This window comes from Rhinoderma darwinii, chromosome 9 (assembly GCF_050947455.1).
Source record: "Rhinoderma darwinii isolate aRhiDar2 chromosome 9, aRhiDar2.hap1, whole genome shotgun sequence".
NCBI lineage: Eukaryota > Metazoa > Chordata > Amphibia > Anura > Rhinodermatidae > Rhinoderma > Rhinoderma darwinii.
In genome coordinates this window covers 22,203,908-22,231,742 of record NC_134695.1, presented here as the reverse complement: position 1 = coordinate 22,231,742, position 27,835 = coordinate 22,203,908, and the positions used below count along the sequence as shown (strand labels likewise).

At 40.6% G+C, this 27,835-nt stretch overlaps 1 protein-coding gene across 7 annotated transcripts in view; it reads left to right on the top strand.

The window, feature by feature from the left end:
• Positions 1–27,835, top strand: part of MUS81 (MUS81 structure-specific endonuclease subunit) — a 244,377-nt gene that overhangs the window by 197,583 nt on the left and 18,959 nt on the right. For 5 of the 7 annotated variants that reach the window (XM_075837348.1, XM_075837349.1, XM_075837350.1 and 2 more), the window contains 5 exons: positions 1,364–1,522; positions 4,235–4,362; positions 4,811–4,923; positions 21,500–21,616; positions 23,511–23,606. In XM_075837348.1, coding sequence (XP_075693463.1) covers positions 1,364–1,522; positions 4,235–4,362; positions 4,811–4,923; positions 21,500–21,616; positions 23,511–23,606 — 613 coding nt within the window. Of the gene's footprint in view, positions 1–1,363; positions 1,523–4,234; positions 4,363–4,810; positions 4,924–21,499; positions 21,617–23,510; positions 23,607–23,700; positions 23,875–27,835 lie in introns of those variants that run through there. The other 2 variants (XM_075837353.1, XM_075837352.1) reach the window with 2 other exon arrangements.

The window sequence follows — 27,835 nt, the reverse complement described above, 5'->3', positions numbered from 1 at the left end:
CGGTGTCCTTGCGACACAGGTACAATTATAGTGCAGGAGGAGGGGGCGCTGGCGCCCCCCTCTGAACTGCGCCCGGGGCACATGCCCCGCTTGCCTCCCCGTAGCTACGCCCCTGGGTATGTCCCTCGATCGCTTCACAGGGATTCCCCGTGACGTGATCCAAAGGGCATCTCCCCTTCTCATTTACCCCTTGAATGCTGCGGTCAGCTTTAATCGCAGCATTCAGAGCAATAACAGCGGAGATAAGAGGTTTCTCTGATCTCCGCAGTTAGAGCGGTGCTGCAACTGTGTAATACAGCCATTGCCCCGCTCCTGACAATAAGTGCGTTCGCGGGCAGCCTGAGGTGATACGGCCAGCACTGCACTAATGAGCGGCGGCGCAGGCAGGGAAGACAGAACATGGGTGTGTTTTTCAGTGTGCGGCCGCCATGTTCTATCAGTGCCAGCAATCGTTAGTGCAGCGCTGGTCACATCACATCATGCTGACCACACGCGCACTTGTCAGGAATCAGGAGCGGGAAATGGCTGTATTACGCAGTCACGCTCTCATACATTCATGTGTTACTATACTTAGCTGTGCGACCGCACAGCTTAGTATCGAAATACATGAAATAACGGTATAGAACCGTTTCAGGTTACTCGGTATCGAAACAGTATCGAAGTTTCGATGCATTTTTCATGCCTACTCCTATGTGAATGTGTCGAATTTTTCCCATCCCTTGGTTGAACTTGATAGACATATGTATTTTTTTAACCGTACAAACTATGTAACTATATGTAACCTGTTGTCTAAGATATTGTTGTCGAAGGCCTCATGCACACGGCCGTGCCCGTAATCACGGCCCGCGATTGACCACATTTTCGGGCCATGCTCCCAGACAAAGTATGGGCGCACGGCCAGTAAAATACGAAAAATAGGACATGAACCATAATTCCCTACACAGTTTTACGGCACGGACACCCATCCGCAGCGATACAGAAAGGTGTCCGCGGCCAATAGAAATCAATGGGTCCGTAAAATCACAGACCATGCTACGGTCCGCGGTTTTATGGTGGTGTGCATGGGGCCTTAGTGAAGTCCATGTGCATAAGAATGGTTTATATTCCACTCGATGCTTTTGCAACACTGAGACTTGAAGAATTTTCGCTCCAATAGAACTGATCCAATTCACTTTTATTGGCGTGTGAATCAAGTTAAAGTGTAGCTCTAAATGTACTAATCTTTTATTGGCTTAAAAATTGATAGACACATGCTGCTGATGGTTGCTCATTATGTAGCTCCTTTCTTTATGGACACTGAGTACTGCCAATTGTGTTTTTCTGTTCCATTTACCAAGACTGAGCGCCTCTTTTATGGTTGCAGAGCCCCCCCACCTACAACTGCTACTCTTCCCTTCTTGGTCAACAATAGACAGCAAAGCGAAGATCCCCTACCCACCTCATATAACCATGTTCCGGATTTCACTCTGCGCCCAGGCCTGTTCAGTGTGATTCTTTGTGTTGACTTCATTGAAACCACAGGGTAAGGCTTTGAAATATGTGTGTAGTGTATATTTGCTAACTATGAAAGTGTTATAATAAGTCTTACAACTTAAAGCGAATCCCTCCACTACCTTATGCTGACATCTCGGAGGACAGCATGCTGTAGTGACAGGTCATTTATGTTAATTCCTGAGCTACACACTTCCCCCACCACTGATCGCTTTCTCCCTATGGACAATAATAGGACGGGGTGGGCAGCTAATGAATAAGCCGGACTCCAAGTTTTTACGGCTCTTGCAGCACGCTGCAACTAATGAACTGTAAGTTTACCGGAAATGCAGCAAATTTCCACATAAATGACAAATCAGTTTGTTTGTAACCACTGTATGGGGCCCTCAGAGGGCTGGTGACAGATTTGCTTTACCTCTGCTTATCTCTATCTAGCTGGAAAATAGTGTCTCGCTTCAGGAATCCATTGAAAGAGCCATACAGCTAGGAGTAAAAAGTTAATGCCCATTTAAAGACAGACCGGATGTATATTTTTGCTGCAGGTTTTTATATTTTTTTCTTAATTACAAATTTTTCCTACATTTTTACAAAGATAAAAAAAAGACAGCAAAATGTTATGTTAAAATAGCCTGAGGATACTACTGGGTAGTTGGTGGAACAGCTTTTAGCAGTATCTGCTTATTCATGCTGTTGGAATTTTTCTGACTACTGTTCCATAGGGTCACAATAGAACTTGAAGGGGTGTTCCCATTTAAGACATTATTGGTGTATCAACCGTGTATGCCATAAATATGATAGGTGGGGTTTCCACTTCTCCCACCTATCAGGAGAATGGAGGGTTCTCTGTTTGGCAATCGAGAAAGGAGCTGACTAGATGGATGTGCATGCACACAGCTATCTCTATTTAATTTATGGAAGTTTCGGAAACAGTTGAGCATTTTGCAACTCCCATAGACTTCAATGGAGAGAGACTCACACATGCGCGGCCATCTCGCCTGGGTGTCGGCCCCTTCATTCTCCTGATACATAGGGGCCCAAAGGTAGGATCCCCACCTATAAGACCTTTATGGTATAAATTTTGGATATTCGATAAATGTCTCAGATGGGAAAATACCTTTAATTTAAGAACTCTAGGTAAAACTGATGCACTGTTATGCCTAATGCTGGGCCTGAGGGGAAGGTGCATGACACTGGGACTCTCTTTGGTGCTCTTTGAATCTGTGTCATGCACCACCATCTCAGGCATGCACTAGTCCTAATACAGTGCTCCTTTTAAGTTGCTTAACCCCTTAATGACCGGGCCATTTTGCACGTTAATGACCAAGGATTATTTTTTGTTTTTCCACGGTCGCATTCCAAGAGTCGTAACTCTTTTTTTATTCCGTCGACATAGCCGTATAAGGGCTTGTTTTTTCCGGGACGAGTTGTATTTTGTAATTGTACCATTTTTAGATGCTTATAACATATTGATTAACTTTTATTAACTTTATTTTAGGAGAGAATTGAAAATAAGCAGCTATTCCAGCATTAATTTTCACGTTATAAATTTACGCCGTTTACTATGCAGCGTAAATAACATGTCAACTTTATTGTATGGGTCGGCACGATTACAGGGATACCAAATATGTAAAGGTTTTATATGTTTTCCTACGATTGCACAATAAAAACCCCTTTTAGAAAAAAATTACTTGTTTTTGCATCGCCGCATTCCAAGAGCCGTCATTTTTTTATTTTTCCGTCGATGTGGCCGTACGTGGGCTTGATTTTTGCGGGACAATGTGTAGTTTTCATTAGTACTATTTTGGGGTACATAGGACTTATAGATGAACTTTTATTTTATTTTTTATGGGGGGAATGGGAGAAAAGAGAGAATTTTGCTGTTGTTTTTTGCGTTTTCTTTGGACGCCGTTCATCCGGCGGTTTAATTAATGTGTTCATTTTATTGGTCAAGTTGTTACGATCGCGGGGATACCATACATGTGTATGTGTGATTTGTTTTGACCGTTTTATTAAATAAAACCACTTTTTGGGGCAAAAAAGTAGTTTTATTTGACTTTGACTGTAATTTTTTTTATTTTTTTTTTCACAAACTTTATTTAACGGTTTTACTTTTTTTTTTTTAGTCCCACCAGGGGACTTCACTATGCGATGTGTAGATCGCATATATAATGCTTTGGTATACTTCGTATACCAAAGCATTATTGCCTGTCAGTGTAAAACTGACAGGCAACCTGTTAGGCGATGCCAGAGGCATGACCTAACAGGCAGATGCTGAAGACAGACCTGGGGGTCTTTGTTAGACCCCCGGCTGTCATGGAAACCCGACGGCGACCCGCGATTTGTTTGCGGGGGCGCCGATCGGGTGACAGAGGGAGCTCCCCCCTCTGTCAAACACATTAAATGCCGCTGTCACTGTTGACAGCGGCATTTAATGGGTTAAACTGCCGGAATCGGCGCGTGCTTCGATTCCGGCAGTTGCAGCAGGAGCCAGGCTGTGTATAACAGCCGTGCTCCTGCCGCTGATCGCGTGGGTAAACTGTCAGTACCCGCGCGATCACAGGACGGATATATCCGTCCTCCTGCGCGAACTAGCAGCTGCTGAGGACGGATATATCCGTCCTTCGGCGTTAAGGGGTTAAAGGGAATGTATTATGTATTTTGTAATATAACATTGACTATAACATTGAGTAGAATTAAGACAGATGCTCAAAGCTAAATGGGTTTGCTTAACCCCTTATTTCAGGGGTGCAGTACATAAAAAACAGGAATTGGTTTCAGAACTGAAGAGAAATGGAGTGAATTTTGATGTACGCAAGCTGCACGTTGGAGACTTTTTGTGGGTAGCCCAAGAAAAAGTGCAACCAGTGCCAGGTAAGTGAACTTCTGAGAATTAAAACATTTTTTTATATAATTAACATTGGATTTGGTTTTGTTATACATAAGAGTTAGTCAGAGGTGTAACTTAAGGCTCCTGGGCCCCAATGCAAAATCTGTAACCGGGCCCCTGAATACCATGTACCATACTGGTGTCTTATGTGTCAGAGGGGCCTTTGCACCCCCTTCCCTTTCCAGGCACCAAGGTTCAGGTGCAACTGCTACTTCTATAGCTATGATCTTTTATTAGTTAGCCTTTTCCTCTTGCCTCCCTGAACATCCCGCGAGTTATGTATCAGTACAATTGGACCACAATGGAGGGGTCTGGCACCCAAAGTTTCTAGCATCTTTTCCACTGCTGACCTGTATTTCTCCCCAGTTGTGAAGTGGTCAAGCTTCATCTGCTTTGTACATATGGATTTAACTTTTTGGGTTTTTTTTGCAGGACAGCTACGAATTCCACAAGCGCGAGAGCTTGTACTGGATTATGTCATAGAGAGAAAAAGAATGGATGACCTTTGTGGAAGTATTATAGATGGGCGCTTTCGGGAACAAAAGGTAAGTTGTATTGGCTTACACAATTTGTTTATATGACATAGTATGATGGTACATTTCAGGTTGTGGTGGTAAAGCACCATAACACTATTAAACCTTTTAAAAAGATTGATGGATCTAGGACTTTTTTGTTTTGTTTTCCCAACTATTCTCAGTTATTTAACTTTATGCATTGAGAAATAACCCTTGTATTTCAGTTTTGGTGGTGCAGTTCCTTAGCGCCTGTTCACATCAGCATCTGGTTCTGTTTGGGGTTTCCGTTCATCCATTCCGTCAGGAACAAATGAATGAAAAGCCGAACGGAAACTATAGCTTCCGTTAGCATTGGTTTCAATGGTAATGCTCCTCTTCCAGTTAGTTTCCGTTCCGTAAAGTTTCAGGTTTTTTAACGGAAACAATAGCGTTGTCGACTACGCTATTGTTTCCATTAAAAAGCGAAAACTTTATGGAACGGAAACCAACTGAAACGGAAGCATTACAATGGAAATCAATGGTAATGAAAAAGAAAGCTATAGTTTCCGTTCGACTTTCCATTCATCTGTTCCTCTGGCAGAATGGATGAACGGAAACCCCAAACGGAACCCGACGCTGATGTTAATAGGCCCTTAGAGGCAATGTATCGTATTTCATTTTAGCTTCATATATTAAATACAAGTATATAGAAAATGAATATTAAGGAGAGATTTATAAATACCAGCGCACCTAACAAATCCTGTGCCTGTGTTTCCCAGAGTGCAGGGTGCAACCGTTTCATTAACAGCACACGGGCAAATCTGGCATTAAAAATATTTTGACCTGACTTTGATTTCCATTACTTTTCTTTCTAAATACTTAATAAATGAGCCGTGCCCTCGGCAACTGTAGCCCCACCCATTTTTTATGAACCCTTTGTAGGTTTCAGAAAAAGTGTTACAGGGGCTTTATAAATATGGATTTACAAAACTTTGTATATACAGTGATTAAATCTGTCCCAATGCGTGTTGTAGCCATTTTATTTAAAAAAAAACTTGTTTCCAGGAAATGGAGTATAGCTCCCTCCCCACAGAGTGATATGGAACCTATGGCTATGTTCACACGGGGTATTTTGCCGAGTTTTTTGACGCGGAAACCGCGTCGCAAAACTCGGCAGAAACGGCCCGAGAACGCCTCCCATTGATTTCAATGGGAGGCGTCGGCGTCTTTTTCCCGCGAGCAGTAAAACTGCATCGCGGGAAAATGAAGCGACATGCCCTATCTTCGGGCGCTTCCGCCTCCGACCTCCCATTGACTTCAATGGGAGGCAGGAGAAAGCGTATTTCTCGCTGTTTTATGCCCGCGGCGCTCAATGGCCGCGGGCGAAAAACGGCGCGATAATTGCCGCGAAAATCGGCGTGCAGGGAGAGGAATATCTGCCTCAAAGTTCCAAACGGAATTTTGAGGCAGATATTCCTCCCCCAAAATACTCCGTGTGAACGTAGCCTATAAGAGTATTTTTTTTGTTTTTTATTCCACCTAAATTCCTAAATACATTGTATGATACAGTAAATAGTGACATTAACCCCTTAAGGACACAGCCTGTTTTGGCCTTTAGGACACAGACAGTTTTTTCAAATCTGACGTGTCGCTTTGTGGTAATAACTCTGGAATGCTTTTACCTATCCAAGTGATTCTGAGATTGTTTTCTCGTGACATATTGTACTTTGTGTTAGTGAAAAAACTTGGTTAATAAATTCAGTATTTATTTGTGAAAAAAAAAACACAATTTAGAGAAAATTTAAAAAAATTAGCATTTTTCTAAATTTAAATGTATCTGCTTGTAAAACATATACACTACCATTCAAAAGTTTAGGGTCACTTAGAAATTTCCTTATTTTTGAAAGAAAAGCACAGTTTTTTTCAATGAAGATAACATTAAATTAATCAGAAATACACTCTATACATTGTTAATGTGCTAAATTACTATTCTAGCTGCAAACGTCTGGTTTTTAATGCAATATCTACATAGGTGTATAGAGGCCCATTTCCAGCAACCATCACTCCAGTGTTCTAATGGTACATTGTGTTTGCTAACTGTGTTAGAAGGCTAATGGATGATTAGAAAACACTTGAAAACCCTTGTGCAATTACATTAGCACCGCTGTAAACAGTTTTGCTGTAAACTGACCTTCCTTTGAGCTAGTTGAGAATCTGGAGCATTACATTTGTGGGTTCGATTAAACTCTCCAAATGGCTAGAAAAAGAGAGCTTTCATGTGAAACTCGACAGTCTATTCTTGTTCTTAGAAATGAAGGCTATTCCATGCGAGAAATTGCCAAGAAACTGAAGATTTCCTACAACGGTGTGTACTACTCCCTTCAGAGGACAGCACAAACAGGCTCTAACCAGGTGTAAAAAGAGAAGTGGGAGGCCCCGCGGCACAACTGAGCAACAAGACAAGTACATTAGAGTCTCTAGTTTGAGAAATAGACGCCTCACAGGTCCTCAACTGGCAGCTTCATTAAATAGTACCCGCAAAACGCCAGTGTCAACGTCTACAGTGAAGAGGCGACTCCGGGATGCTGGCCTTCAGGGCAGAGTGGCAAAGAAAATGCCATATCTGAGGCTGGCTAATAAAAGGAAAAGATTAATATGGGCAAAAGCACACGGACATTGGACAGAGGAAGATTGGAAAAAAGTGTTATGGACAGACGAATCGAAGTTTGAGGTGTTTGGATCACACAGAAGACCATTTGTGAGACGCAGAACAACTGAAAAGATGCTGGAAGAGTGCCTGACGCCATCTGTCAAGCATGGTGGAGGTAATGTGATGGTCTGGGGTTGCTTTGGTGCTGGTAAAGTGGGAGATTTGTACAAGGTAAAAGGGATTTTGAATAAGGAAGGCTATCACTCCATTTTGCAACGCCATGCCATACCCAGCGGACAGCGCTTGATTGGAGCCAATTTCATCCTACAACAGGACAATGACCCAAAGCACACGTCCAAATTATGCAAGAACTATTTAGGGAAGAAGCAGGCAGCTGGTATTCTATCTGTAATGGAGTGGCCAGAGCAGTCACCAGATCTCAACCCCATAGAGCTGTTGTGGGAGCAGCTTGACCGTATGGTACGCAAGAAGTGCCCATCAAGCCAATCCAACTTGTGGGAGGGGCTTCTGGAAGCATGTCGTGAAATTTCTCCCGATTACCTCAGCAAATTAACAGCTAGAATGCCAAAGGTCTGCAATGCTGTAATTGCTGCAAATGGAGCATTCTTTGACAAAAGCAAAGTTTGAAGGAGACAATTATTATTTCAAATAAAAATCATTATTTCTAACCTTGTCAATGTCTTGACTATATTTTCTAGTCATTTTGCAACTCATTTGATAAATATAAGTGTGAGTTTTCATGGAAAGCACAAAATTGTCTGGGTGACCCCAAACTTTTGAACGGTAGTGTAGTAATACCACACAAAATAGTTACCAGTTAACATTTTACATATATCTATTTTATGATTGCATTGTTTTTTGCACGTCTTTTTATTTTTCTGGGAGGCTGCCAGACTTATAAGTTTAGCAGCAATTTCTCACATTTTCAAGAGAATTTCAAAAGGCTATTTTTCAGTGACCAGTTTAGTTGTGAAGTAGATTTGAGGGCCTTATATATTAGAAAGTCCACATAAATCACCCCATTTTAAAAACTTCACCCCTCAATGTATTCAAAACAGCATTTAGAAAGTTTCTTAATCGTTTAGGCGTTTCACAGGAATTAAAGCAATGTAGAGGTGAATTTATTTTTTTTTTTGCAGAAATTCATTTTGAATCCATTTTTTTGTAACACAGAAAGTTTTACCAGAGAAATGCAACTCAATATCTATTGCCCAGATTCTGCCGTTTTTAGAAACATCCCACGTGTGGTCCTACTGCACTTATGGACTGAAGCACCGGCCTCAGAAGCAAAGTAGCACCTAGTGGATTTTGGGGCCTCCTTTTTATTAGAAAATATTTTAGGCACCATGTCAGGTTTGAAAGGCCCTTGCGGTGCAAAAACAGTGGAAATCCCCCAAAAGTTACCCCATTTTGGAAACTACACCCCTTGAGGAAATTATCTAGTGGTATAGTGAGCATTTTGACCCCGCAGGTTTTTTGCAGAAATGATTGGAAATAGGCCGTGAAAATGAAAATCGACATTCTTTCAAAGAAAATGTAGGTTTAGCTAATTTCCACAAGGAATAAAGGAGAAAAAGCACCACAACATTTGTAAAGCAATTTCTCCCGAGTAAAACAATACCCCACATGTGGTCATAAACGGCTGTTTGGACACACGGCAGGGCTCAGAAGGGAAAGAGCGCCATTTGGATTTTGTAGCTCAAATTTAGCAGGAATGGTTTGCGGAGGCCACATCGCATTTGCAAAGCCCCTGAGGGACCAAAACAGTGAAAACGCCAAAAAAGTGACTCCATTTAGGAAACTACACCCCTTGAAGAATCCATCTAGGTGTGTAGTGAGATTTTGACAGGGGTTTCATAGATTTTATTAGAATTGGGCAGTGAAGATAAAAAAAAATCCTTTTTTTCTTTTCTTTTTTTCCAATAAGACGTAGCTTTAGCTTTTTAATTTTATCAACAAATAAAGGAATAAAAGAACCCCAACATTTGTAAAGCAACTTTCTGGAGTACGGAAATACCTCATATGTGGTCATAAACTGCTGTTTGGGCACACTGCATGGATCAGAAGGGAAGGAGCACCATTTGGCTTTTGGAGCATAGATTTTGCTGGATTGGTTTCTTGACACCATGTCGCTTTTACAAAGCTCCTAAGGTACCAGTACAGTGGAAACTCCCCAAAAGTGATTCCATTCACGAAACTATACCTCTTCAAGAATTAATCTAGGGTTGTAGTGAGCATTTTGACCCCACAGGTGTTTCATAGATTTTGTTAGAATAGGGCAGTGAAAATAAAAGAAATACTTTTTCTTCAATAAGACGTAGTTTTAGCTCAAAATTTTTCATTTTCTCAACAAATAAAATAAAAAATAAAAAACAACACTTGTAAAGCAATTTCTCCAGAGTACGGAAACACCCCATATGTGGTCATAAACTGCTGTTTGGGCACAGAGTAGGGCATCAGAAGGGAAGAAGCGCCATTTGCTTTTGGAGTACAGATTTTGCTGGATTGGTTTCTGGGCGCTATGTCGCATTTGCAAAGTCCCTGTGGGACCAAAACAGTGGATCCCCCCGAGAAGTGACCCCATTTTGGAAAATACACCCCTCAAGGTATTGACCTAGGGGTGTAGTGAGCATATTAACCCCGCAGGTGATTGGCAGAAATTGGTGTGCACTCGATGTTGCAGAGTGAAAATAGGATTTTTTCTATAGATATACCAATATGTGGTGCCCAGCTTGTGCCACCATAACAAGACAGCTCTCTAATTATTATACTGTGTTTCCCGGTTTAAGAAACACCCTATGTGTGGCCCTTATAATTTTCCTGGACATTCGACCAGGCTCAGGAGTGAAACAGTACCATGTAAAATTGAGGCCTAATTTGGCAATTTACAAAGTATTGCATCACAGTTGCAGAGGCTCTGATGTGAAGTAATAAAAGAAACCCCTGAGAAGTGACCCATTTTGGAAACTGCACCCTCGAGGCATTTATTAAGGGGTGTAGTGAGCATTTTCACCCCACTAGTCTTTTCCATGAATGATTGCGCTGCGGAAGGTGCAATTTTAAAATTTACGTTTTTCCCTAGATATGCTATTTCAAAGGCAAATATGTCGTGCCCAGCTTGTGCCACTGGAGACACACACCTCAAAAATTGTAAAAAAGGGTTCTCCCGGGTATGGCGACGCCATATATGTGGAAGTAAAACTGCTGTTTGGGCACGCTGTAGGGTTCAGAAGGGAGGTAGCGCCATTTGGCTTTTGGAGCGTGGATTTTGCTTGGTAGTAGTTTTGTTTGGAGTCTTACTGGTGTTTCCGTTTATAATGTGGGGGCATATGTAAGCTGGGCAGAGTATATAAGGGGCATAGTCAGGTGGTATAATAATGGGGTAAAAAAACAAACAATAGAATAATCCATAGATGTGTGTTACGCTGTGAAGCAATCCTTTCTGCACAGGCCGGTGTCGCACTGATAAATGTCCTTTCTTATCCCCCTTTTGCTCCATACTAAGCACATTTGCAGTTTGGGGAATTTTGCTGGGAAGTGTTGTCCTGGTATAATACGGACACCCTTGCTTCCAGCAGCTATGTTTGGGCCCCCCTTCCTGGTTCCCTAATTTTAGGGGCCTTGATAATTCGCCACTTGAAACAGAAGAAATGATCCCCTCGGGCCGGCACAACTGCATATTTTCTCTTTCCTGAGTTATTGGAGCCTTAACTAATTGTATTTTTTCATAGACGTAGTGACATGTGGGCTGTATTTTTGCGGGACGAGATGTAGTTTTTATTGGTACCATTTTAGGGTACATGCAGCTTTTTGATCACTTTTTATCCTTTTTTTTATTTTTTGGGAGGCCAGGTGACAAAAAAAAAAGTGATCAAAAAGACAAAGACAAGACAAAGTGACCAAAAAACAGCAATTATGGCAGTATTTTTTAGTTGTTTTTTTTTTATAGGGTTCACTGTGCGGGATAAATAACAAAATATTTTTATAGTTCATGTTGTTACGGTCGCAGCAATACCAAATATGTATGGCTTTATTTATTTATTTTCAATAATAAATGACTTGATAAGGGAAAAAGGTTGTTATTACCTGAAACTTTTATTGTATTTTTTACAACTTTTATTTTAACTTTTTTTACACTTTTCTATAGTCCCACTAGGGGACTTGAAGTTCCAACTGTTTGTTTGATGTTCTAATACATTGCACTACCTATGTAGTTTAATATATTAGAACTGTCAGTTGTTCACTGACAGCAAGCCGATCAGGCTCCGCCTCGGAACAGGAGGCTTCCGTAATGGCAGACAGGAAGCCATTGTTAGGCCTCCTGTTGCCATAGTAGCAGTCGCTAGCCTTACCATCGCATGGCAGGCTGCCGATTTGCTACATACCGCTAAGATGCATCGATCGCTTTGGATCGTTGCATTGAAGGGGTTAATGGCAGGAATCGGAGCTAGCTCCGGTTCCTGCCTTTACAATGGGTTGTCCACTAACATACAACGGACACCCACTGCTGACAGCGCCGGCTCAGCTTCTGAGCCGGAAGCTGAGCAGGCGCCATCTTGCCGATGGCACCAGAAGCCTTTTAGACCCCGCCGACGAGCGGGGCATAGGAGGCTTTCGTTGCTGGCCGACCGGGAAGTAAGTATTAGGCCTTCGATCACCTTTGCAGCCACCGGCAACCCAGCGATCACGTTGCTGGGGTGTCGGTGGCTAAAAACTCCTCACATGCTGCGATCTCTATTGAATGCAGCATGTGAGGGGTTAATCGGCTGTATCGGAGGCTAGCTCCAGTCCTGGCCGATACCTCAGGGTGCCAGCTGTAACATACCTGGAAAGAGAGTTAGACTGGGTTCACACGACCTATTTTCAGGCGTAAACGAGGCGTATTATGCCTCGATTTACGCCTGAAAATACGGCTCCAATACGTCGGCAAACATCTGCCCATTCATTTGAATGGGTTTGCCGACGTACTGTGCCGACAACCTGTAATTTACGCGTCGTCGTTTGACAGCTGTCAAAGTGCAGGACACTTCTTGGGACGTTTTTGGAGCCGTTTTCTCATAGACTCTATTGAAAACAGCTCCAAAAAAACAGCGCGAAAAACGTGAGTTGCTCAAAAAACATCTGAAAATCGGGTGCTGTTTTCCCTTGAAAACAGCTCCGTATTTTCAGACGTTTTTGGCTCAGCGTGTGAACATACCCTTAAAAAACACGGCACCACATGGTGCAGGTCACAAAATGTGAAGGTAGAGCAATTAGCATATGATGATGACTGCTCACCTATTTGGATTGTGCTGTAACAAGCACAACGATGATAAGGAAGGAATGTGTGGAATGAAGCTGCAGCTGGGTTCAGTAACCGGTCACCTGGGCAGGGGAACCGCTGGATGAGAACTTGGGTATATAGAAAAAGGTGAACCTCAAAATAGCGCTGCTAACATCCAAGAGATGGTAATCCAATTGTTGGAAAAGATCTTAGTTTATTGAACAGACTACGCGTTTCTACGCCGAACCGGCGTCTTCATCAGGTCAAAAGCCTGGGCAAAACCCTCATGTCGCTATGCCGACAGAAAAATAGAGTTATGGCTTTTAGAGTGTGGAGAGGAAAAATGAAAATGAAAAAACAAAAAATTACTGCTGCGCCAAGAGGTTAAACTCTGTTACTTTCGAACAATATGAACTCCGAGCAGAAATTTGTATGATCTGAATGTGACAGACGTTGGCGTATCCACTGAATCAGGTGACATGCTAGAATAAGTAAAATTCATTGATCTTTTATAACTTAACCCCTTAATGACCAGCCTATTTTAGACGTTAATGACCAAGCCATTTTTTACGTTTTTCCATCGTCTCATTCAAAGAGCTATACACTTTTTATTTTTGCGTCGACATAGCTGTATAAGGTCTTGTTTTTTGCGGGACAAGTTGTACTTTTTAATAGCACCATTTTGGGGTACGTAGAATTTATTGATTAACTTTTATTAACTTTTTTTGGGGGAGAATATAAAAAAAAACAGCAATTTCGCCACACTTTTTTGCGTCCTAAATTTACGCCGTTTACTGTGTGGTATAAATAACACAATAACTTTATTCAGCGGGTTGTTGCGATTGCAACGATACCAAATTTGTATTGTTTTTGTATGTTTTACTACTTTTACACAGTGAAAACACTTTTTTTTCAAAATTATTTTTGTGTCTCCATATTTGAAGAGCCATAACGTTTTTATTTTTTCGCCGATGCAATTGTAGGAAGGCTTTTTTTGCGGGACGAATTGTCGTTTTTATCGGTACCATTTTGGAGTAGATGCGACTTTTTGATCACTTTTTATCACATTTTTTTTTAAGGCTGGATTCAAAGAAAACAGCAATTTTTGCATGTTTTTTTATTTTATTTTTTACGACGTTCACCGTGCGGGTTAAATGATGTAATAATTTTATAGATTGGGTCGTTACGGACGCGGCGATACAAAATATGTGTAACTTTTTTACTTTATTTTGTTTGTTAATAATAAAGCAGTTTGTAAGGGGGAAAATATGGGTTTTTCATTTTTTTTCCGACTTTTCTTTTTCACTTTTTATTAAACTTTTTTTTTTTCACTTTTTTACTAGGGGACTTCACTATGCGATAATCCGATCGCATTTATAATACACTGCAATACTTCTGTATTGCAGTGTATTATGCCTGTCCGTGTAAAACGGACAGGCATCTGCTAGGTCAGACCTAGCAGGCATTCACCACAGGCAGACCTGGGGGCCTTTATCAGGCCCTCGGCTGCCATCGGAGACACAGACACTCGGCGATCTTATCGCCGGGTGTCAGTGGGATGAGAGGGAGCTCCCTCCCTCTCTCCAAAACCACTCAGATGCGGTGCATGCTATTGTGCACCGCATCTGAGGCGTTAAACGGGTGAGATCGATACTAATATCGATCCCACACGGCAGAGCAGGGACGCCCCCAGCTCTCAGCTACCTCTGGCAGCTGAGAGCAGGGAGATTTAACAGCTCCCTGCTCTGTTTACTTATTCCGATGCCGCGACGTAAAAAGTCTATGGCATTGGAATAAGGCCCGTTAGAGACCGACGTAGAAACACTATGGGCCGGTCACTAATGGGTTAAGGAAAAGCTATACCTGAAGAACTGTAGACTTTCATTCCCAGTGCAATGAGCAGGGAAGATTATAGGCATTCACATTTTCACTACTTCCGGTTTTCCCATTGTATGTACATGTTTATCAGATATTTGTTTATATACATGGAAACATGTCATTAACTCCTTAATTGTAAAAAGTATTCCACAGCAGTCACTTGATCGGATTTCCTCCACTTTAATTTTTAGAAAGAGATGCAAATTCCGTGTTCAGAAATCCCATCCGGACAAATTACTAGTACCCAATTTGAGGACAGCATCCATATGGCAAAAATATAATTGTGTTTATTAACACATCCCAAGTATATAAAAAGCTACGTTTCGACTCCTGCGGAGTCTTTCACAAGCATAACATACATGTGACAAAATGTAGGTTATAAATACACCTCCCAAAGGTGAATACATCCAATCCGAAGATAGTGTTGCAGACACTCCTTCAAACCACATGTATGAACAATAAGAGTAATACATATGACATATTCAACGTATATCAAGTGCAAAACATAATATTCTTACATAATCCATGCTGTAGGATGTCGCTGCTGCCATCCAAACCGCCCATCTGTATCGGCGTTCTCAATTAACCATCACGCATGCGCTAGCGGATGGAGGAGGTCAATGGACTTCTCACTACTCCATTGCCCAAGCGCGACGGCCATCTTAACTTCTGGCTAGAACCTTATCCATATGACTGCGTCTGCACAATAGTGAGGCTCGCAGTATCAACATTCGGTGGCCTAGCAAGCCCGTCCACCAATCACTAGACTCCAAAACAAGTCTGAAGCTTTAAACTGCGATCATCTCAGGTAACGATAAAAATTAGAACCATCATCCAGTAATTGCCATCCAGTAGCAAACCGGCATCATTGGCATCCTCATCTGTATGCAGAAGTAGAAATAATAAACCTTCGAATGTAAAGTCAGTCAGTCCATTAAAGGGAATGAAGTATGTATATCAGACCCAACTATTATTATGGAAATCAGTATGTATCCCAAAAAATATATAGAAGAATATAAAAAAGACATCATTATATATTTAATAAGAAATATTTAAAGGTCTCAATAGTTATACTACTATGGTGCAAGCAACCTATAATAGCGCACATTTAACCACTAGATGGCGATCATGGGTCACCATCGAGTGGAATGTGCAGGAAACCATCCTTGTAAAGATCTAAGTATTCACTCATATGATTTTCAATATATCACATCTTTCCATACTCATCATATGGGGCATCTATTGAATATCACTGTTTCAAGTTTTCAAAAGAACCTCATTTTTTATTGTTTTGTGATATGTTCAAAAATATTGTTGTTAAAATCTGACTAATCTTTCAAAGGATTCCAATGACGCCATATGATGTCCATAATGTTATTTATTTCAATTATTTTCGATACACTGTGTCCCCATATGGGACCTTTTTAAATTACTATTGTCATCGTTAAGATAGGTCAATATATACTTCTTGATCAGTTGGGTCAAAGTGGAGCAGCATCTCGACATCCTCAAGCATGTGTGAAATGTCTACAAAAAATAAAATAGTGATTACCAAAGAGTAAATGCAGCAAGAATTGGATCTAAGTACAAGTGGCTACGGAATATTCCAAATTAAGACCCTTAGGCTTCAAACTGTCTAACTGGAATATCCATTTTAATTCCTTTTCCTTCAAAAGTCTTAGTCTGTCCCCTCCTCTGCGTAAAATCGGTACGTGATCTATCATTCTAAATCTCAATTGATTATCTGAGTGTTTAGATTCTATAAAGTGTTTAGCCACTGGCAGGTATATTTGTTTTCTCTGTATGGTGCTTTTGTGTTTATTTATATGATCCCTCACCTCATTGATAGTTTCTCCCACATAGACAATACCACATGGGCAAGTGATCGTTTAGACCACAAAGCTAGTAGCGCAAGTAAACCTGCAGGGTATATTACATTTTCTACCTGTAAATGGATGAGAAAAATTGGAACCCTTTAAGAAGGTTTCCACAGCAAAAGCACCCTAAGCAGGGATAATTACCTTTTTTAGGAGTATTTAAGTATGTCTGAATAGGGCCTTTGGATCCCCCTATATCTGAACAAACTAGGGAATCACTCAAATTTTTATTACGTCGGTAAGAAATTATTGGCAGTTGATCAAAAGACGGTATGTTAGGACAGCCTCTCCTGATCAATGACCAATTCTTTCTGATGGCTTGTGCAAATTGTTCACTCATAGGACCATATGTAGAAACAAATGGTATTCTGTCTGTATTTGTCTCTTTCTCTTTATCCCTTCTAGCAAGAAGTGTATCCCAATTCATATTTCTAACCGTATGTCTGTGTTTAGAAACTAATCTAGTGGGATATCCTCTTTCTAATAACTTCTTGCACATCGTATCTAATCTTGCATCCAATATTTCCTCATTATCCACTATCCGCTTAACTCTGAGTAGTTGACTCCGTGGTAAGAGTCCACCATCTTTCTTGGACGTCTGCTTTGATAGTGCAACATACTATTTTTGTCTGTTGCCTTCATGTAGAGATCTGATCTCAGTCTATCTCCGTCCCTATAAATCCATAAATTGGATGTTCTTATCTGACCAACATAGTGTAAATTGTAACTCAATGTACCTACTATTTAATTATTGATGGAACAAATTTAACTCATCCAGTGTACCTTGCCATATTAGGAACACATCATCGATGTACCTTAGCCAGCATGGGACATGTCTCCAGTATTTGGAGGCGTACACAAACCTGTCCTCAAAAGCAGCCATGTAGATGTTAGCATATGTGTGGGCCATATTGGACCCCATGGCTGTGCTGCGGAGCTCTAGATAGAAGTCGTCTCCAAAAACAAAGTAATTGTTCCTGAGGACAAACACCAACAGCTCCAGGATCAGATGTGTACGCCTCGAGGACATGCCCGAGCTGGCCAGAACCTGAGTGACTGCTGATACTCCCTTGTCATGCACTATCGATGTATAAAGGGAGACTATATCTAGAGAAGCCAAAATTATCTTACCACTGCCTTCTATGGTCTTAAGCTTATTTAAGAAATCAGTAGTATCTTAAACAAAAGATCTAGTATTTAAAGCAAATGTCCTCAATATTCGATCTAAAAAGATTGCTACATGATTGAAGAGGGACCCCCGGCCCAATACAATCAGACGGTCTGGTGGATCAATCAAGCTTTTATGGACCTTGGGTAAAGTATACAAAATTGGTATAATAGGGGATGGCAAAACTAGATAGTTGGCCAAAGTTTCATCCACAATGCCATCCAACCTAGCTTCCTCTATCAACAACCTAAGTTCACAATTCAATTTAGAAGTGGGGTCTATTGACAATTTCTCATATACACTCCTATCCATTAACTGTCGATGGACCTCTGATGTATTTATCTGTCTTCATCACTACCAAACTCCCCCCTTTTCCGCCCTTTTAATGGTGATGGACTTGTTAGTTGATAATTCAGAAAGCATTTGGCGATCTTCTCCAGTGACATTGGGTCTCACTGAATACGACATTTCTACGTCCCTCAATTTTTTAAACTCCTGTTGAGTAAATGTAATATATGTGTCAATACAATGGTTATCCTGTGGCGGTTGAAACTTGCTCTTAACATACAGGCCAGTTTCCCTTAATATAAAAGGAGAACGATCAGTGCTACTAATAGATGTTGCAGTATCTTGTACATTACCACTTTGTTGTGTGATACCTTCCTGTGTCACATCAGGAGAGCCAAAGTCACTGGAGACAAACGATTTCAATCTCAATCTGCGAAAACAAGCAAAGAGAACAAGTTCCATTTGGAACCAGTTTGTTTTAGAAATAGGACAAAATAAGCCCTCACAACACTCATTTGACCAAAAAATAAAAAAAAGTTATGGCTCTAAGAATGTGTTAATACAAAACAATTTATTTTTTTTTAACAAATATTTTTTTCTTTGTAAAAGTAGTCAAATCTAAAAAAAAAAAATACATACATTTGGTATCACCGTAATCGTATTGACCCGCAGAATAAAGTTAAGTTGTCGTTTTAACTGCACGGTGAAAGCGGTAAAAACGAAACCCAAAAAAACATGGAGGAATCCGTTTTTTCCAATTTTCGTTTTCCCAGTACATTATATGGTACTTTATATGGTGTCAATAGAAACGACAACTCTTCCCGCAAAAAATAAGTCCTCACACTGCTCTATTGATGGAAAAATAAAAAAAAAGCTATGGCGTTTGGAAGGCGGGGAGTGAAAAACTAACATGGAAAAGCAAAAAAGGATCGGTCCTGCAAAGGTGAATTAATTTCTATTAAAAAAAACTATTATTACCACATGTGGGGTATTGTCATACTCAGGAGAGATTGTGTTACAAATTTTGGGTGGCTTTTTCTCCTTTATCCCTTGTAAAAATGAAAAAATTCAACATTTTAGTGGACAAAAATTATTCATTTTCACGGCCTAATTCGACTAAATTCTGCAAAAAACCTGTGTGGTCTAAATGCTTGCTATACCCCTAGAAAAATTCCTTGAGGGGTGTAGTTTCCCAAATGGGGTCACTTGGGGTCTTTCCACTATTCTGGTCCCTCTGGGGCATTGCAAACGCGACATGGCACTGAAAACCAATCCAGCAAAATCTGCTCTCCAATATCCAGCAGTTTATTACCACATATGGGGTATTTCTGTAATCGGGAGAAGATGCTTTACAAATGTTGCGGTGCATTTTCTTCTTTATTCCTTGTAAATATTACAAATTTCTATGTTTTTTCAACAAAAAAAAAGTAGATTTTCATTTTCACAGACTAATTCCAATAAATATAGCAAAATACCTGTGGGGTCAAAATGCTAACTATACCCCTAGATAAATTCCTTGAGGGGTGTAGTTTCCAAAATGGGGGTCACTTTTGGGGGGTTTCTACTGTTTTGGCACCACTAGAGCTCTTCAAACCTGACCTGGTGCATAAAATATATTCTAATAAAAAGGAGGCCCAAAAATTCACTAAGTGCTCCTTTGCTTATGAGGCCGTTGTTTCGGTCCATTAGGACACTAGGGCCACATGTGGAATATTTCTAATAACTGCAGAACCTGGGCAATAAATATTGCTTGTGTTTCTCTTGTAAAACATTATGTGTTCCAGAAAAAAATTTATTACAAATAAATTTCGGCAAAAAAAAATATTAAAATTTGTAAATTTCCCCTCTACATTGCTTTATTTTCTGTGAAACGCCTAAAGGGTTAAGAAACTTTCTGAATGCTGTTTTGAATACTTTGAGAGGTGCAGTTTTTAAAATGGGGTGTCTTATTGGGGGTTTCTAATATAGAAGGCCCTCAAAACCACTTCAGAACTAAACTAGCCCCTGTAAAAATAGCCTTTTGAAATTTTCTTGAAAATGTGAGAAATTACTGCTAAAGTTCTAAGCCCTGTAACGTCCTATAAAAAAAAAAGGATGTTCAGAAAACGATGCAAAAATGAATTAGACATATGGGAAATGTTAACTATTTTGTGTGGTATTACTATCTGTTTTACAAGCAGATACATTTAAGTTTAGAAAAATGCAAATTTTTGCAGATTTTCTAAAAATGTTGGTGTTTTTCACTAATAAATATAGAATTTATCGACCAAATTTTTCCACTATCAAAGAAGTACAATATGTCACGAGAGAACAGTCTCAGAATCGCTTGGATAGGTAAAAGCATTCCCAAGTTATTACCACATAAAGTGACACATGTCAGATTTGAAAAAATCGTCTGTGCCACAAGGCCAAAACAGGCTGTGTCCTAAAGGGGTTAAGGGATAACTTTATTTACAACTCTATTATTTACTCTTGTATGCTAATACATTACACTGTGTTAGTATGACACAGGCTGCTGTTAGGGAAGCACATAGTGTGCCTTAACAGCAGGGAAACTGAACAGACAGCCCTGGGGTCCTTTCTAGGTCTTTGATCACATCACCGGGTTTCCGGTGACGTGATCAAAGAGGGGAGTTACCTTTGATCTTGCCACGGTCACGAACTGCGGCGATCAAAGGGTTAAACAGCTGTGGTCCGAATGTTTTCCGACCCCAGCTGTATTTAGAAGGCTGCTCTAAGATCAGGAGCTGTTAGTTACAGCTCCTGCTTAAAGGATGAGTGCTCACAGGAGAGCTCATCAGCCTCTTGTACAGCGACGCCAAAAGACGTTGCTGTAGACGAAGCACCTGCACCGCTTACCGTCAAAAGATGGTGGGTGGTCTTTAAAGGGAACCTGTCACCAGCATTTCACCTATTAAACCAGCAATACCTGGTGGTAGTGGGTGAAAAATAATTTCTATATAACCTATAATTGTCTTCTTAGTCGGCTCTGTAGCTTTAGTATTCAGCTTTTTAGTGTTCCCGCACCGTATGCTACTGAGCATAAAAGAGTCAAATCTTAGTTTGAAAAGAGTCAGATCTTCATTCCTCAAGTCTTTCAGAGTTTACCCCGCCTCCTTACTTTTGATTGACAGCTCCTCGCCTTCCCCCAGCACACAAAATCCTGTCCTTGTGCATTGATGTCCTCTTCTGGTGTGTGTGCACAAAGGGACACCGAATTATTACGATAAAAGGCGTGAAACATTTGCAGACCGTTATTTACAGTCGGAGGAGAAGTTTAGGAGAAGGGATAACGGCAATGAACTTTTGATAGCAGTAGCCAGTGAGGGATAAGTAAAGTTCAATAAGTGAAATGCTGGTGACAGGTTCCCTTTAAGGAGTTAACCAATAGGTATATGGTTTTCACAGGACCATTGCATAAACTAGTTGGCCTAGACTGTCTGGCAGCTTTTTTTCAGAATTACTTGTTTTCATCTATGTAGTTCCGGCTCAAGAGGTGCGGCCTGCGTCACCCAATATATCTGGTGGAAGATTATGGGTCAGCACATCACCTCAGTATTCCTGAAAGTACCTTGCAGCAAGCCATAGTGAACACACAGGTAATGCCAGGAATAAAAAAAAATCTGATGAGGAGCCATGGGAATGTGATTTTTATATATTTATGTTGTTATCGATTTTCTCTGTCAAATCTTTATTAAAGGGGTTGGCCAGGGAAACAATATTTTCTAAAAAATATCCCCCCAGCCTTGGTTTGCCTTCCCTAAAACCCCCTACTAACTTTCTAACCAGTTTCTGTTTGATCTCAATTGTCACTGCTGCTCTTTCTGTTAGTTTACATCCCTTGCTTCTGGTCCTGGCTGTTTCCTGTCTTGTAACCCACCATACCCGTGATGCTGTAGCTGAGAAGACAGCTTACATTCTCCCCCTTCCTCCACAGCATCTCAGCTATTTGCATACTACCACGCCCCTCTATGTTCACAGGGTCATTCCCTGCTCTAATTAGTCACCCAGCTTCCTCCCTGCACACTGTCACAAAAACCCAGTAATAATCACACAGTGATGGGGGTTATATACAGCGATGATGGAGGTTATATACAGGTGTGATGGGGGTTTTATACAGAGGTGAAAGGTTATATACAGGGATGATAGGGTTATATACAGGGATGTTGGGGTAACACACAGGGATGATGGAGGTTATACACATGGATGATGGGGGTTACACACAGGGATGATGGGGTTACACACAGGAATGATGGGGTTATAAACCGGGATGATGATGTAATACACAGGGATGATATAACTTCATCATCCCTGTATACAACCTGTGTATTACCCCATCATCCCTGTATATAACCCTCATCATCCCTGTATATAACCCTCATCAACTCTCTGTATTACCTCATCATCCCTGCATATAACCCCCATAATACCTGTGTATTACATCATCCCTGTATATAACCCCCATCATTCCTGTGTATTAGCCCATTATCCCTGTATATAACCCATATCATCCCTGTATATAACCCCCATCATCCCTGTATATAACCCCATTATCCTATACAGGGATGATGGCGGTAATACGCAGGGATGATGGGAGTTATACACAGGAATGATGGGGTTTATACACAGGGATGATTGGGGTTACACACAGGAATTATCACTGTATTTATATAACCCCCATCTTCCATCTATTTATGTAAACCCTGTAATCACTGTATATGCCATAGGGGCGGGCGACATGCGGGCATTACGTGAAGTGGATGGGACGGGTATCCGAAGCGGAATCTCAAAGGAGGAGGAGGTGTAGGTGATGAGCGAGGAGACGGGCAGGCAGTGCGGGAACTCCAAGAGAGAAGAAGGAGGAAGGGGCGCATACTAGGAAGGACTACGTTCCGTGTCTTTGCTCAGGCAGTGGGCCGGATGGATGTTTCATGAGCTCTCCAGAGCTCCGCCTCTGGTTCCACTACCTGTAAACGTAGTTGATGACGCGCCGTGCCCCTTCTCAGCTAGAAGTGCTGGCTGAGCAAAGACACGGAACATCGTCTCTGCTAGTACACGCCCCCTCCTCCTCTCTCGTCGTCCACGCCCTTCTCTCTTGGAGTGGGATCAGAGGTGGAGCGAGCTCTGAAGAGCTTATGAAACATCCGCCCGGCCCACTGCCTGTAAACCTAGTTGATGACGTAGCTCTGCTTAGCCGGAAGTAATGGCTGAGCAAAGACACTGGACGTCAGCGGAAGTGAAAAATTTACTTTGGGTGCGGTCACGTGACCGCACATTAGAAATAAGTAACGGTACAAGATATAAACATACATTATATCAGAGAATTAACTGCACATGTCACATTATGTTCAAATAGAAATAAAATATATTCCTGGCCAACCCCTTTAAGGAAAAGACCCTCAGGCTGCTGATAGCTTGTGTGAACCGTGGCCAGTAAGCCAGCCAAGCGGTTTGTTTGAAGAAATGGTGACTTGTTCTACTTTGTTCTTTTAGGTGGTAGATGGATTCTTCATCAAGCGTACCAAAGATGTACGGGAGTCTGCCGCTTACCTAACCATAATGACACGGTATTTGCAGACAATTTACTCGGTAAGAGCTGGAATTCCAAGATTACTTGTCTGCATTTTGTCCACAAGAACAGGATTTTTTGAGTACTCACCGTGAAAATTATTTTCTTGTCTAGTCCATTGGTGGACACAGACTGGGTATATGTTGCCGTGGGTATATGTTGATACTAAGAAATAAAAAAGTGGCTCCTCCTACAGGATATACCCTGCCCACAGACACTAAGCTATTCAGCCTGCTCGCAAGCAGTAGGAGAAGCAGATACAAGGTAAGATAAGTATGTAAAATTTTAGAGGAGAACAACTCTAAACAAAAAAACTTGAAAGAATGGGTGGGCGGTGTCCCCGCCCCCCTCAATGAACTGGAATAGAAAATAATTTAACCCCTTCAGGACCCAGCCGATTTTTTCAAATCTGACATGTGTTACTTTATCTGGTAATAACGTTGGAATGCTTTTACCTATCCAAGCGATTCTGAGATTGTTTTCTCGTGACATGTTATACTTTATGTTAGTGAAAAAATGTTGTCGATAATTTTGGTATTTATTTCTGAAAAACACCACAATTTAGAAAAAATTTGCAAAAATGTGCATTTTTCTAAATGTAAACGTATCTGCTTGTAAAACAGATAGTAATACCACACAAAATAGTTACTAGTTAACATTTCCCATATGTCTACTTTATGTTTGCATCGTTTTTTGAACGTCCTTTTATTTTTCTAGGACGTTACAAGGCTTAGAAGTTTAGCAGCAATTTCTCATATTTTAAAGAAAATTTCAAAAGGCTATTTTTTCAGGGACCAGTTCAGTCTGAGGTGGCTTTGAGGGCCTTATATATTAGAAAATCCCCAGAAATCACCCCATTTTGAAAACTGCACCCCTCAAGGTATTCGAATCAGCATTCACAAAGTGTTTTAACCCTTTAGGCGTTTCACAGGAATTAAAGCAAAGTAGAGGTTTATTTTTTTTGCAGAAATTAATTTCTAATACATTTTTTTTTTTGTAACACAGAAGGTTTTACCAGAGAAATGCAACTCAATATTTATTGCCCAGATTCTGCAGTTTTTAGAAATATCCCACATGTGGCCCTAGTGTGATAATGGACTGAAGCTCCGGCCTCAGAAGCAAAGGAGCACCTAGTGGATTTTGGGCCTCCTTTTTTTTAGAATATATTTTAGGCACCTTGTCAGGTTTGAAGAGGTCTTGTGGTGCCAAAACAGTGGAAACACCCCAAAAGTTACCTCATTTAGGAAACTACACCCCTCAAGGAATTTATCTAGGTGTATAGTTAGCATTCTCACCGCACAGGTTTTTCGCTAAATTTATTAGATTTAGTCTGTAAAAATGAAAATCTACTTTTTTCTGAAAAAACATAGAAATTTTTAATATTTACAAGAAATAATAAAGAAAATGCACCCCAACATATGTAAAGCAATGTCTCCCGATTACGGTAATATCCCATATGTGGTAATAAACTGCTGATTGGACCCACAGCAAGGCTCAGAAGGGAAGGAGCGCCATTTGGATTTTGGAGCATGGATTTTGCTGGATTGGTTTTCGGTTCCATGTCGCGTTTGCAACCCCCTGGAGGGACCAAAACAGGGGAAACCCTCCAAAAGTGACCCCATTTTGGAAACTACACCTATCAAGGAATTTTTCTAGGGGTATAGTTAGCATTTTGACCACACAGGTTTTTTGCAGAATTTAGTGGAATTAGGCAGTGAAAATGAAAATCAACTTTTTTTCTGAAAAAGCATAGAAATTTTAAATTTTTACAAGGAATAAAGGAAAAAAAGAACCACAACATTTGTAAAGCATTTTCTCCTGATTACGGCAATACCCCATATATGGTAATAAACTGCTGATTGGACCCATGGCAGCTCTCAGAAGGGAAGTAGCGCCATTTGGATTTTGTAGCACGGATTTTGCTGGATTGTTTTTCGGTGCCATGCCGCCTTTGCAACGCCCTGGAGGGACCAAAGCAGTGGAAGCCCCCCAAGTTACCCCATTTTGGAAACCCCCCTCAAGGAATTTTTCTAGGGGTATAGTGAGCATTTAGACTCCACGGGTCTTTTGCAGAATTTATTAGAATTAGGCAGAGAAAATTAATATCACAATTTTTTTCCACTAAAATGTTGAATTTTCTCATTTTCACAAGGGATAAAGGAGAAATAAACAACCAATTTTTATAAACCAATTTCTCCCGGGTACGGAAATACCCCACATGTGGTCATACGTTTTTTTCATTAGAAATGAATTAACCCTTTCCGGACTGATCCATTTTTTGCTTTCTTATTTTCGTTTTTCACTACCCGCCTTCCAAGAGCCATAACTTTTTTCTTTTTCCGTCAGTAGAGTGATGTGAGGGCTTATTTCTTGCGGGAGGAATTGTAGTTTCTATTGATACCATTTAAAGTGCCATAAAAAGTACTGGGAAACTGAAAAAAAATAGGAAAATATAGTAATATAGGAAAAAAATCTGATTCCATTTTTTGGGGTTTTCGTTTTTACAGCTTTCGCCGTGCGGTGAAAACGACAGCGATTTTGGCGGTTTAAATTATTTAAGTTTTTTACGGTGTTCACCGTGCAAGTTAAATAATGGTATATTGTAATAGTTCGGCCTTTTACGGACGTAGCGATATCAATTCTGTTTATTTTTTTACATTACTTTTGAAGAAAAATGGGAAAAGGTTTTTTTTTTTTTACTTTTTTTTCTTTCTCACTACTAATAACTTAAATTCTTCTACACATTTTATTAGTCCCCTTAGGGGACTTGTACCAGCGATCATTGGATCGCTGGTACAATATACTGCAATACTAATGTATTGCAGTGTATTGTTATTTTTACAGACTCCTGTAACAGCGCGATCGCTGTTCCTGTCCGTTAGTCCCGGGTGTCAGCTGTAATACACAGCTGACACCCGCAGCGTATGGATCGGGCTCAGCACGTGAGCTTGCTCCATACATCACCCCCGCACCATGACGTGCTATTAAGTCATAGTGCTCAAAGGGGTTAATGCACAGCGGATGGTGTGAATATTGCAATTTTGCACTGATGTGCCATTTTAGTGCATAATATGTTGTGCCCAGTTTGTGCCACTGAAGACAAATACCTCATAAAACGTTAAGCGGGTTCTCCCGGGTATGGCGATGCCATATATGTGGGCGCAAACTGCTATTTGGGGACGCTGCAAGGCTCAGAAGGGAGGGAGCGCCATTTTGCTTTTTGAGCGCAGATTTTGCTTGGTAGTTTTTCTGTTTTGGGTTTCGCTGGTATTTCAGTTTATAATGTGGGGGCATATGTAATCTGTGCGGAGAACATCAGGGCATAATAAGAGGGTATAAAAATGCGGTAAATAAATAATTCATAGATGTGTGGCCGGTGTCGCACTGATAAATGGTGTCAGATGTTACCCGCTTTTAGAAAACACTGCACATTTTGCATCGCCATATTCTGAGAGCCAGAACTTCTTTATTTTTTCACCACCGGAGCTGCGTGAGGGCTTATTTGTTGCGGGACAATCTGTACTTTTCATTGGTACCATTTTGGGGTACATGCGATTTTTTTTGATCACTTTTTATTAAAGTTTTTTTGCAAGCCGGGTGACCAAAAACAAGCAATTCTGACAATGTTTTTTAGTTTATTTTTTGCGGCGTTCACCGTGCACTATAAATGACCATTATATTTTATTCTGCAGGTCGGTACGATTACGGCGATACCATATGTATATTGTTTTTTTTATGTTTTGCAGCGTTTGCGCAATAAAATCTCTTTTTTATAAAATAATTTATTTTTTGTCACCATATTCTGAGAGCCGTAACTTTTATTTTTCAGTCAAAAAAGCGGTGTAAGGATTTATTTTTTGCGGGACGGGTTGTAGTTTTTATCGGTATTATTTTCGGGTACATGCGACTTTTTGATCACTTTTTATTCTCTATTTTGGGAGGGGTGGTGACCAAGAAATAGCAATTCTGGTGTCGTTTTTTATTGATTTTTTTTGGGGTGTTCATCGTGCGGGAAAAATAACATTATAGTTTTATAGTTGGGGTCGTTACGAACGCGGTGATATCAGATATGTGTACTTTTTTTTAACGTGTTCATTTTTTTCCTATAATGAAAGACTTATTATAGGAAAAAAATGCAGTGTTTGTTTATAGAACTTATAACTTTTATTTTTACACTTTTTAAAAAAAAATTTATAATCTTTTTTTTTTACTTTTTTCACTTGTCCCACTAGGGGATACTTAGACTTGC